We start from the raw sequence: 12,738 nt of genomic DNA, 5'->3' as shown, positions 1-12,738 counted from the left end.
TCGATTTATTAATTATTTTGTTATATTATAATTTGAATTAATAAAAATTAATTTTAGAAGTGTTTGATTCTCTGCTAAGAAAGAAGTTGAGTGCAATTAGAAATTATGTTGGATAATAATTCATAGTGTTTATAGTTATATTAGATACATGATTTAATTTTTTAAGTAAATCATATTTATTTAAAAAAAAAATTGGAAGGTGTTAACAAACCCTTTACGAAGGTGTTAATCAACCAACCAAACGAAACCATGTTTCGCTTATAATAGTATAATATAGATTCCGATGAAGATTAAAATTCATTACTGTCCAACTGTTATAAATATCGGTCTTTTTTTAAAAAAATCAAGGATAAATTAGTTAAAAATATTTTATCGATTTACTAAACTTCTGATAAATTAAACGATTTTTCAAAAAGCGTCCAACAAATCACAAATCGATAATTTAACTGAATGATTCCGATTTCCGAAATATATAATCATGACTAATTATTTATTGTTAAACTTGTTATTGATCTTAATTTTGATAAATGAACAATTAACAAGTATTTATTTCGTCAAATCAAATTAATAATTTTCTTCTTTACAAATGCATGAACTAATTTACAGATCTAAATATTCATTTATCGAGATTTAACTATATTAACTAGCTTATCCGAAGGCTAAATAGGTAGTTCGGATTAATCAGCTTGACAAATTTAATTTTCAAATATAATTTGAGAATTTGAGTTGACAAAAAAATTGCAATAGTTTTCATTAAACCCATCCCCAACCCAAAAACTCTCTAGCCAACCCTATTTAAAGCAATGGATACAAATATTTGACATTTCTAACTAAGAGGTCTTTATTGCAAATGATCCCCACTAGTTACATCTCTAGTGACTCCAATTATTGAAATTTTCATTTGTAATTTAGCAAAAAAAAAAAAAAAAATCATTTGTGACCTTCAATCTACTATCTACTTGGCCATATAAAAGCAATCCTTGCAAGTGCAAGTGCTCTATTAATTTATGAGGGCCGGCACTCAGCTCAAAGGATGCATTATGCAACTGGCTCTATTTTTGTTTTTATGTAATTAAAAAGTACAATCAAAAAATTAAATTCTCGATATAAATAATAAAGCTTAGCACTAACGAGTACTTGGGGAATCTGGGATGCCACGGCTCCCGGAGAAGTTGAAGTCCCTGCTCGAATGAACACTATTTATGCTCAAAATAAAACTGAAAAAGTCACTAACAAATGTTACATGAATTCAGGCTTGAACCTTCAGTTTAAGACAGAGATTTGCTGATATGCAAGGACATTGCTACCAAAGCCTTTTGAGGATTTACACAAGCAAATGAAAGAACCTCCGCTGTTTAAAATCAGACTTTGGAATCCAACGCCAGAAGTATCTTCTTTCTTGGGCCCTGTAAGATAAAGAGAAGTGAACTAAAACAAACTGCAATTGAATCAAAGTGGAAGTGACATACTAATAAATCGGGATATGAAAACAACTATGAACAACTAGAATGTTAGTGATGCCAATAAAAATTTCTTGAGACCAACAAGTAATATAATACCCCATGAGGCTTTCACCCCCGTCAAAACACTGTAAGGTATGGTGCTTACTTTTGTGCATTTTACACAACTATGAACATTCGTTACCTCTAGTCCTCTACCACAAAAGCATCAAACCACAGTTTATGACAAGATTGTGCATGTATGTAAATTAATACTTTTAAGTTTCCTCGGCACTTAATCAAAAAACAGTATCAAGCATCAAGCTGTACATTTCAAATTGCAGTAACTCACCATTGGTATACTCATAACCTTAAGGTCCTCGTCATTCATGTGTAAAAGGGCGGTCATATCAACCTGCAAAAATTGATGGTTGTTAAAAAAGGGAAGTCATCAGAACACAAATAAAGAGCAGAAATATACAACAGTTTACATACTTCCTCTGCGTTGAATTTTTTTGAGTATTTCTCTAGACCCAGGGAGAACAGGAAACTGTCCACTGACTCGAACTGCAGCAAAATAGAGCTTGTTAAGATACTGGAAAAAGCACTGCACTTCAATAGAATAATTTCACGAGTGGATGATCAAAAAGTAATCTATCACATATAGCCTGCATATAATATCACGCATGAGCCAGAAAAGATGCTACATAAAAGTTAATTTGCCTTGAATTCTACTCTGAAGCACTTAAAGTTTGATATAGCTATAGTACTGCTAGAAGCAAAACTGACATTTGGAAAACTCCTAAACATAACTTTAGGCGCTTAAATCTAAGAAGGCGCTCAAAAGTACCAAGAATTCTATTGATAAGTTGGCAGAAACAAGAAGAGACATGTTAAAATGATTTGAGTGCAACAGTCAAGTGATTTGCAAAATGTATTGAGTTGTATTCAATTAAATATATCTCAAAATTTAATCACCTCTTAATAAGACTGCTTAGGAAATGAAAAACCATTTACTATAAGATAGGGTGAAACTGATATAGACACACCTTTTGCTCAGCCTTTTTCTTCGATACTGTGTTGTTAACCTTTTTAGTCTCTGGCGCAGAGGCTTCAGTTACGACACTTTTCCTAACCGGTCTGGGGCCCTCAGTAACCACTCTTGGCTTTGCTCGAGCAGCTTCCGCTGGTTGTGAATATACTGTACCTGAGAGCTTTTCACGCAGGTCCCTTATACCTCCTTGGGCAGACCCATTTCCGGTGTGATTTTGAATACTTCTCTTCTGAAGCTTCAAACGAAGATCAGTGGCACCAACTCTGCTATCTGTCAAGGATGAGAAATATATAAAATATTTTACATGTATTTTAGAAAGTCCAAAACACTGATAGTATATTGGGGAGGTGGGCAGTGCAAATATACTTGAACGAACTTACTTGAAACTTGGGGATCTCTACGATCATAGAGATCATGTTCCCATTTGTCATCATCCTGTCTCTGTCTGCAGCAGAACAACATAGGTTGAAATTCAATATCTGTATTTATTGTCCTTCTCTGCCAGTTAATTTATAAACTCGTAATAGGAATAATCCAAATCTTCCTAGTCTATCCTAAATTATAATCTCAGTAGTCAGTATTATCTTATCCACCCAAACTCATGAACAAAATACAAACAAGATATAGCTGATTCAGCTTTCAGTACCAATACTAAGCATCAGTAAAGACTAAAAGATCACTTCAAAATTCACATATCAACATAAAATATAACATTTAACCAAAAAAGAAAATAATTAATGTGAAACAATTAATCTTAATGATTTTTAAGACAATGAAACTAACTCCCAGCTCTTCACAGCTACATTTGACGTACACGTGTTTACACTTAAACTATGATTACGTAGTTAGCCGAGAACAAAAATGTTCATATTTAGCTGAGCTCCACATGATAGCCATTAGAAAAAGGCTAAATCGGCACTCATCAGTCAGCTTTCTTATTGTTCTGGAACAATTAGGAGATCCTCTAGAAGAAATACAGGGTTCTTTAGATATCTATCGCCTTTCTCCCATCTGCGAAGCAGAGGCAGCGGGAAAGTAAAAAAAAAAGTGAATTGGTAAACGCTATCTCCCTAAGTAGCTTCCTAAAAGGGGTTTGTGATGTCTTGCCTAAATGAGGTCAACACACCATTCACTGGTTGGTCGGGACTGGTAAGGATTAAAAGCTCAAGCAAAACGGTTGGGCCTATCAACCCTATTTGTTCCATGATATATGGTCTATTGGAGGATCCCCGTCGGCAACAGCAGTGATAGTAGTTGTCGAACTACTGGGCTAGGAGATGTGGTATTTCTTTTTGGGAAAAGCCATCATCACATCTTTTTATTACTAACTAATAGTAGAAACTTTGTAAGTTAACACTTCTACATTAAGAGGAATAACTTTGTTTTCTTGAAGGAGCAAGAGCGGACGAGAAATAGAATATTGAGAAGAAGAATTATTACAGACGCCATGTTTACACAAAACAAATATCATAATTCACAAAATATCAGGTTATATATCTAAAGATGACATACAAATATCGTGGTTGCAAAGTTCATTGTAGATAAACACCGGGGGTACTTTAATAACAATTAGCAGTTCGACAGAATAACAACTTTACGGCCTCTCACTACCTTTTAAATATAATCCAATTCAAAGATTAAGCAATGTAGGTCAAGTCCATAAAGAAAAAGGTAATACAACATTAAACTAAAATTATAAGTAAATCATTAATGTCAAAGAATCAACCTTTATGATCTATATGACCAATGAAAACAACTTTCGACTCTTCTCAGCTACATTTGACGAACATGTGTTTATTTTAGCATAAGGAATGATATATGCATATGACTAGTTTAAAAAAAATATATAGGAACTCTGTAAACAACACTTTTATGTAAAATAGTTAGAAAACAAAAAAATGTTATCTTCGTAGAGGGAGCAAAGAAACCAACAAGAACGAAAAAGAGACTAGTGATAAAGAAGATTACATGCGGACACTAAGATTACATTTAAAATGTACCATAACCTAACAAAACATCAAAATCAAATTATACATCTAACAGTGACATTGTGTTCAAAATTATTCAAGATAACCACGTGGTTACATTTTATATACAGTCTATACTCTATACACTAACAAACAAATTATGCAATGTAGGTCAAGTCCACTACACCTAAAATATTTCGAACGGAGAATAAATTATTTTTTTTTGCTAAATAACGGAGAATAAATTTTATAAATGACATGATAATATCATAATCAGACGTTACAAGCACTATTTATATGCTATTCGAAATCAACAGAACTCGTAAAGTACGCACCTTTACTCTCGCCTGCAAACCTCCAACAACAATCACATACAATTAGGCACTAAAAAGAACACAATAATACAATTACACAAATTCAAACCCTAGGAACAAGTAATCATAAATGGATACATTTTCCATACAGTCTATCTACGCAGATATATTAATCAATGTACCCCAAGTCCCCAACTCCGCAAAGAAAATTCACTACATCGAAAATTCATACGGACATTATCCACTTCTCTTTATCGTAAAATAAACGATGCAATAATAACACAATTGCAAGCTACAGGTACTATTTATATACTATTAGAAATTAACAGAACTCGTAAAGTATGCACCTTTACTCTCATTAAGCAGTGTAGCCCAACTTAGCAAAGAAAATCCACTTTATCGAAAAAAATCCGTACTGACAATAGACTCTTTTCTTTATCGTAAAATAAACTAGGCAAAAATTACACAATGGCACTTTCCGGGTTTTGTTTAAATACTATTCGAAATTAACAGAATTTGTAAAGTATGCACCTTTACACTCATTAAGCAATGTAGCCCAACTTAGCAAAGAAAATCCACCGTATCGAAAAAAAATTGTACTGACAATAGACTCTTTTCTTTATCATAAAATAAACTAGGCAACAATTACACAATCACACGTTACCGATATTATTCACATACTATCCGAAATTAACAGAACTCATAAAGTTTGCACCTTTACACTCATTTGCGAAACTCCAGCAATAATCATACACAATTAAGCAATTAAAAGAACATAATCATATACAAGTAATTATAACAGTAATTAAAGATTAGCGAACCTCTTGCCGGAGATACGACGACGGCGACCGGGATCGTCGATGTTGAGACGGTCTTTGATTGAAACCTTAGCGGCTCCGGCTTCTCGATCGGCGTACATTCTTAACTGAATTTTGATTGAACCAATTAACCCTAATTTGATCTTTTGAATATGATTATGTGTGTGAGAGATAATATATATGTGAAATTGGTGTTGCGAATTGAGATGCGGGTTGGTTTGGAAGGGGAAAGGCAAACCCAATATTTCAGCCTTTCGGGTCACTTGTGCCAATCGGGTTAAATACTTTAAATACATTTTTTATATCTCGGTATAGTTACGGAAATGGGTCGATTTTTCAAAAAATCGCGATAACTAGGTAATTGATATTTGATAAATTTGATAAATTGGTGATAAATTGTTTTAGTTTTTGAAAATTATTGATAGGTTGCATGTCTGTAACTCAATCAATTTATTTCAATTTTTGAAATATGTAAACATATTAATTTTCAAAATTTTAATATAAAATGGTGTTTGTTTTGATTAATCTCAGATTTGGTAAATTAAACACAAAACCTCAAAAAAATGAAATAAAAATTATTTTTTAGAAAATGTTACAATATTAATGAAAATATGTCGAATATGTCATTATTGAACTGAAAAGTTATTTTCAATCTCGAGAATATTAACAACGATAAGTTAGATATGTGTCATTTGTGTTTGAGTTGATTCGATGAGTTATTTTATGAATTTTGGTTGATTTTATTGCTTATTTAATCTTTTTAGTTGATTTTGTTGATTGTTGGTTCATAAAGTGTACTTAATTTGAGTTTCCCAATAGATCTCAATCATGTATATCAGTTTGTTATGTAAGACATGATTTAACATAACATGACTAGGTCATTATTGATATTCTAAGATTTTGTTAACCTGTAATTTTTATGTAATCTGTAATGGTATCGTATGTAAAAATATTGAAAAAAACTAGACTGAAGTATTTTGCAGTAAACAACCAACAAATTTGGAAAAATCTCTAGAAGAAGATCAAGTCTGATCATGTCTCAGAATAAAGATAAACAGTTTGATGAAAAATAATGATGTAGATTGAAAATATTTTATGAGTCACGGGTCAAGGAATATCAAGAAATCATATTGAGAAGTCAAATTTGGACTTTGAGATACGGGTTGGTTTAGAAATGGAAACCCAGATTTCTCAATGCGCCTTTCGATTCACTTGTGCCAATCAGGTCAAATGTTTTAAATAAATTTATACACTATGTTATATAAAAAGCACGATAAATAGGTCACGAATATTTGACACATTCAATAAATTAATATTGATAAATTATTTGAGTTTTTAAAAAATCTGTGATAGATCGTAAATCGGAAACTCAATCAATTAATTTTAATTTCCACAATATGTAAACATGACTTTGGCTAAAAAAATCTATTTCTAAAATTTTAATATATTTGATAAATAAATGGTATTTGTTTTGATCAATCTCAGATTCGATAAATTAAATACAAAACCTAAAAAAATTCAAACTAAAAATTATTTTTTAGAACCTGTTACAACAGTATTGAAATTATGTCGAATACATCATTGTTGAACTAATAAGTTCATTTTCTATCTCGGGAATATTAAAAACGATAGGTTAGATATGTGTCATTTGTATTTGAGTTGATTTGATGAGTTATTTATGAATTTTTGGTTGATTTTAATTGCTTGCAAAATTGTTTTTAATTGATTTTGTTGATTGCGGGTTCGGAAAGTAAACTTAATCTGGGGTTCTCAATAGATTTCAACCATGTATATCGACGATGTATCTCAGTTTTTTAATGAACTGTCATATAAAAATAAAATATCACGTTTATTTAATTTTTTTAATAACCGGGTGTCAGACCAGCTTGCACGCCTCGATAAATTGTAGTTATTATTACATTTGTTCAACTAATTTTCAAGACAGTTGAATATACAAGAGTGCATGCAAAGTATGTCACCCTAATCAATTGGAAATATTTTTTTTAAATGAATTTTAACCTATATTTGAACTCGAAAAGTTGTATATCGTATTTTTGAAAATTAATTTTAATAAAAATTCATATTTTGAAAATAATTTAGTATTTAAAGTTTTTATGGATCTCTTTAGATCAATACTCATGTATACGCCTATTTAGATTGTATTTTGGCAATCTTATGAGTTACCTTGTTGACTGACCGAGGAGAATAAAAGACCTTAGTACAATATTTGAAGAATCGGCTAAGATATCATCAACAATAATGTAATAGTCGGAGAAATTAATTTTTAGTCAAAATTAATCCACATCATAACGCCATTGATTTAGCCATTACACCGAAAAATTATCCAGCAAAATATCTAGCCTACGCTAATGGAACCCTTCATCTGTTGTCAATATCAACAAATCCCAAACCACAATCAGATTTGCATTCAGGCACGATAACATTACAATTAACAAGAACTGAATCTGGTAAAGAGGAATGTCACATCACATCACTTTTACTGAGAACAAATTGGAATGCCGGATTGGAGAGCGATATGTTAGGGACAAAACTTAAACCCATTTTAATGAGATCCGAAAAGCAAGGGTACTGCAAACCATTCAAATGCTTATACGTTAGAACCAGATAATACTGCAAATCACAATAAATTTTAGAAACTCCATCTTATATGCACTGGAATAGATTCATACAAAAACTCAATGCATCATTCGTAATAAGATTTGGAGATTTTTTTTTATAAAAATCAAACTTTTTCCAAATACTTTTACCATATTTACACTCCCACAACACTTGGGATATGGAATCACCATCACATTTACAAAAAGGACAGTAGCTTTCAATATTCATACCTCCTTTTAACAGAATGTCATTAACATGGAGCCAGTTCTTATAAAACTTTCAAAAAATAACTTTATTTTAAAAATCAGTGACAAACTCAGGCGCATCTTCCATTACTTATTCTTCCATCTCTCATTTGAAATCGAAACTCTATTTTTGTTCGTGGGTACCACCTTGAACTCACATTTCACATTATAGTTACCATTTTTACTATAATACCAAATTAACTGATTTTGAGCATCAAATTTACGTGATAGAGTGTAAAATAGTGACAACATAATCAGGATGAACCTTCTAATTAACTTTATGGACATCACACGAACCATCAATATTCTTCAAAAAGTTTACTTTTGTGTTCCGAGAAACATCGATATGTCTCATAAGAGTGAACTAATTGGTCTGACAATTCATTTATCCTCGTTTATCCCCCTATCATAGTTATTTTCAATACATCATAAGCTTTCTTCACAGATTATTTCTCTGCTCTAACTTTATATTCAAAGTATTTTTAAAAAGCCTTTTCTTTTAATACAAGTTTTTCAATTTTATGTTCATGGTGATGGTGAATCAAAGAAAGAAAATTGGATAATTAACTCCTTAAAAAAGATACTAGAAAAGATAGGATGAGTTATTTTAGATTTCAAAAAAAATACGACATATATGTTGTGGATAAAATTCTGAGATCGATTTATTACATATAATTAATATCATGATTTGAGAATTTCGTGTTTTAATGGTTACACTTGTATTTCGTGGCTTGAATATACTCTCACAAGATGCCTATGTACCTTGGTGTATGCCAAGTATCAAGCCAAAACGTAGTTCTTGATGATGTCCTCAGAGCTATGGCGATAAGGGCTCACCAAGGACGTAGTGACTTATTCGTCCTTTTTCGAGAATTAAGTCTAAAATGTCGCTCTAGGTGGTGGCCTTGTAGCTTGTAGAGCCTTTTCGGTCATTGTGACGCTTATAGCTGTACTCCAAAACGTTGTTCTGATTTATGGGGTGAGACACCTTACATAGGTATCCGTAACTTTGAATTAGGTTAGGGTTGGACAAGTCTCTGATTTAAAATGGATTTTGAAGTCATAGAAAGTAGGTACTTGCTTTCTTTTAACACTGTCTTGCTTGAGAACTACTTTTTTAAGAGTTTGAATCTGAGTCTGAATTATTTTCTCAGCTGTAATTTTGGCTGATTTATGACCTACAAATTTTATAATAAATTCATGATTTGTGGGCCTTATGCAAGCCTTTTCTTGGTAAAGTAGTAGGCCAAGACATTTAACTTAATTGGGTTTTGATCAGACCATAATTTTGGGCATATAGAGCCAAATTAATACAATATTAATTATCGAGCTTTATTAGTCAGACTTTTTTCCGGATCAAATCATGCCTAATTAATGCGATATTTATTACAAAATTAAAGTTATTTTAATTCTCTATCAATATATAATGGACTAGATACTCTCATGTATATAAACTAAACATTTTGAAATAGATGAATACTACACATGCATCTCAATTTTTTTCTCTGAGATGTTAATATGAAGATGGCAATTTCCTTAGTTACAAAATAATATGGGAACACGCATGAATACATATTCGCCTCGATTAAAATTTATCATGTATTATTGTAACACCCCGGTCCCACATCGAGGAGATTTGAGACTTCTGTTGAGTTTATAAGGCAAAGTACTACTACTATGTGCACCAACAAATCATGATCTTTTGGGGGCCTGAGGTGGACTTGTCGTAACCCAAGTTGGCTGCACTCGGGACAGTTTGCTTCGACTTATTTCGGACTCGTAATCGGGACTTGACCCGATTTTTGAAAAAGACTCGGGATTTGACCCGGGTTGTCATATATGGTATCAGAGCCGACTCTCGAAAGCTTGATGCGTCAAGTTGCCGGAGGCGGGGACACAAAGCCAGCCGGTATTATCCCACAATGACTAGAGAGGTATGTTCTTGGTCCTATGGGCTATCTGTTCGGGCCTGACGAGGACGTCAGGAGTTTAAGTGGCGGAGTTTGTAACACCCGAGTCCCACATCGAGGATATTTGGGACTTCTGTTCAGTTTATAAGGCAAAGTACTACTACTATGTGCACCAACAAATCATGATCTTTTGGGGGCCTGTGGTGGGCTTTTCGTAACCCAAGTTGGCTGCACTCGGGACAGTTTGCTTCGACTTATTTCGGACTCGTAATCGGGACTTGACCCGATTTTCGAAAAAGACTCGGAATTTGACCCGGGTTGTGTAATTATGCTACATCGGTAAATATTTGCAAGCTTTATTTGGAATACCTCGCCTGGTCATTGAAATATGAACGTGAACTTCAAAAATCTAACAATATCATTCCCTAGTAAAAAGGACCAGAATTTTGTAAACTATATTACTATTAACTAATCATATTAATTCGACTGATTTTTCATGAAGGATGTATAATCCACTATTGACAGATTGAAACCACATTATTAAAAGTTAAAATAATTATTATATAAATAAAATCCATTAATTAAAGTATTAAACTTAATTCCTTCAAATGTTTGATTCACATTCTGGGGGCTGTACAGGATATCTATTACGATCAGAACAATAATCATAATTCATGTATTGTGCCCTGACGTTTTCATATTCTTCTTGTTGCTTGGGAGTCAAGTTTCTGTATTTTTCTGCATTCCACCAATATTCAGATGAATAACAAATCCGATCAGTACTCTTCGTGGTGATTGATTTGTTTCGTCTTTGATATCCAGTGCTAACAGAGCAGCCATCAATGTTGAAGTCTTGAAACTGAACTCTAAAGGGTGACAGAGACCAGTCTATTTTTGTTCTGCCTCCATCTGTTGCCCAGTCCTCTCCATTCCACAAGCTTGCTTCTATTTTCATGGCTTGTGATGGATAGTTTACTCCAATGCTTGTGTTGTTCTTGAACACTCTAATCGGGACATCGTCCACGTAAAACCTGATCGAAATTTATCAAAAGTTAAAAAATATCGATTATATAGTACTCCCTCCGTTCACTATAAGAAAACAAGGTTAAATACAGCTGATTTAAATTCGACCGGGTTAAATTCGACCACAGACGGTCGAATCCTTTGGACACGGCTAAATTCGACTCCTTTTATTACAACTGATTCAAAATCGGTCAAATTTAGTTAAATTCGACCGCGCGCGGTTGAATTAAGCTAAATTTGACTGACTTTTTTCGGTCGTATTTAGCTTTTTTTCTTGAAACGTTCCACTTAAATGAACGTGTTTGACTTTTCAATTTTTTACTGACGAAACTTCGATTATTGAGAATGGGACGGAGGGAGCATGTATGAATTTATAAATATAAGTAAAGGTTAATGGTTCTTTACACGATCTGATGTTCATTCCACAGAATTTGATAGTTATGGAAATCTGCAGTTGGATCGAACCAAAGAATGACCCTCTGCTCCCTATTTCCTTGTCCATTCGAGAACACATTTGTCTGTAACGTGATCGGTTTACCTTTCTGATTGCCCAAGAACTCGAAATCCAGCTCATCGTGTTTGTTAGTATGTGAATGTAGCTGCATGTAAACAGATACATTCTAACCTTAGCAGTATCATAAAGCTCTGGACATTAGTAGAGAGTTTCAATTACTTGAGTAATTGGAAAGTGAAAAAGGTGATTGAATAGAATTATATTGCTTACATAAAAAGCTGTTACAACTCCTGCACAGCCTCCTGCAGGTAACTTTATTCTCATATGGAAGAACCCTGTTCTGTAACTCAGCTTTGAGGCAAATCCTGCCCCTGTAATGTAATAGTAACATATTTGATTAGTGTTTTAGGAAAGAGAGAGAGGGGGGAAGGAGGGACATAGAGAGAGAGAGGGGGGGGGAGAGACAGAGAGAGAGAGAGAGAGAGAAAGAGAGGGAGGGGGAAAGAGAGAGAGAGGGAGCGAGAGAGAGGGAGAGAGAGAGAGAGAGGGAGGGGGAGAGAGAGAGGGAGCGAGAGAGAGGGAGAGAGAGAGAGTGGGAGAGAGGGAGAGGGAGAGGGGAGAGAGAGAGAGAGAGAGATATCTAAGTAGTTCACGAACTCATGACAATATTGTTTCTGCATGCATGAGATCTAAGTAGTTGAACTTCACCTGAGGATGGATCCATTGAAAGCTGAATATCGCGTCCTTCATTCACAAACTTAACATGTTCATTTCCCCATGTAACAGCATAGTTCTCGTCGAATCTTTTGTCTTGGACGCCCATCACTCCAGTAATAATTACCAGATCAAGAATGATCAGTGCAAAGAATAACGAATCCATTTGTACATATGTATG

General features: G+C 33.5%; 2 protein-coding genes across 3 annotated transcripts; both read right to left on the bottom strand.

Moving 5' to 3' along the window:
* Window positions 1-1,085: 1,085 nt before the first annotated feature.
* On the bottom strand, window positions 1,086-5,851 carry LOC141674022 (uncharacterized). The gene is made up of 6 exons (XM_074480749.1): window positions 5,596-5,851; window positions 2,874-2,938; window positions 2,489-2,763; window positions 1,935-2,006; window positions 1,792-1,854; window positions 1,086-1,406 (listed from the first exon to the last, which is right to left on the bottom strand). The coding sequence occupies exons 1-6, from the start codon at window positions 5,691-5,693 to the stop codon at window positions 1,362-1,364; spliced, it is 618 nt and encodes a 205-aa protein (XP_074336850.1). The 5' UTR covers window positions 5,694-5,851; the 3' UTR covers window positions 1,086-1,361.
* Window positions 5,852-10,905: 5,054 nt separating this feature from the next.
* LOC141672126 (xyloglucan endotransglucosylase/hydrolase protein 2-like) lies at window positions 10,906-12,738 on the bottom strand. 2 transcript variants are annotated; one of them, XM_074478620.1, is made up of 4 exons: window positions 12,552-12,738; window positions 12,114-12,214; window positions 11,795-12,009; window positions 10,906-11,397 (listed from the first exon to the last, which is right to left on the bottom strand). In XM_074478620.1, the coding sequence occupies exons 1-4, from the start codon at window positions 12,721-12,723 to the stop codon at window positions 10,971-10,973; spliced, it is 915 nt and encodes a 304-aa protein (XP_074334721.1). In that variant the 5' UTR covers window positions 12,724-12,738; the 3' UTR covers window positions 10,906-10,970. The 2 variants fall into 2 exon arrangements, with proteins under 2 accessions (XP_074334721.1, XP_074334723.1); XM_074478622.1 differs by having other exon boundaries at window positions 11,795-11,988.

This window comes from Apium graveolens, chromosome 7 (genome assembly GCF_009905375.1).
Source record: "Apium graveolens cultivar Ventura chromosome 7, ASM990537v1, whole genome shotgun sequence".
NCBI classification, from domain to species: Eukaryota; Viridiplantae; Streptophyta; class Magnoliopsida; order Apiales; family Apiaceae; genus Apium; species Apium graveolens.
This window is presented reverse-complemented; position numbering and strand designations above follow the sequence as displayed.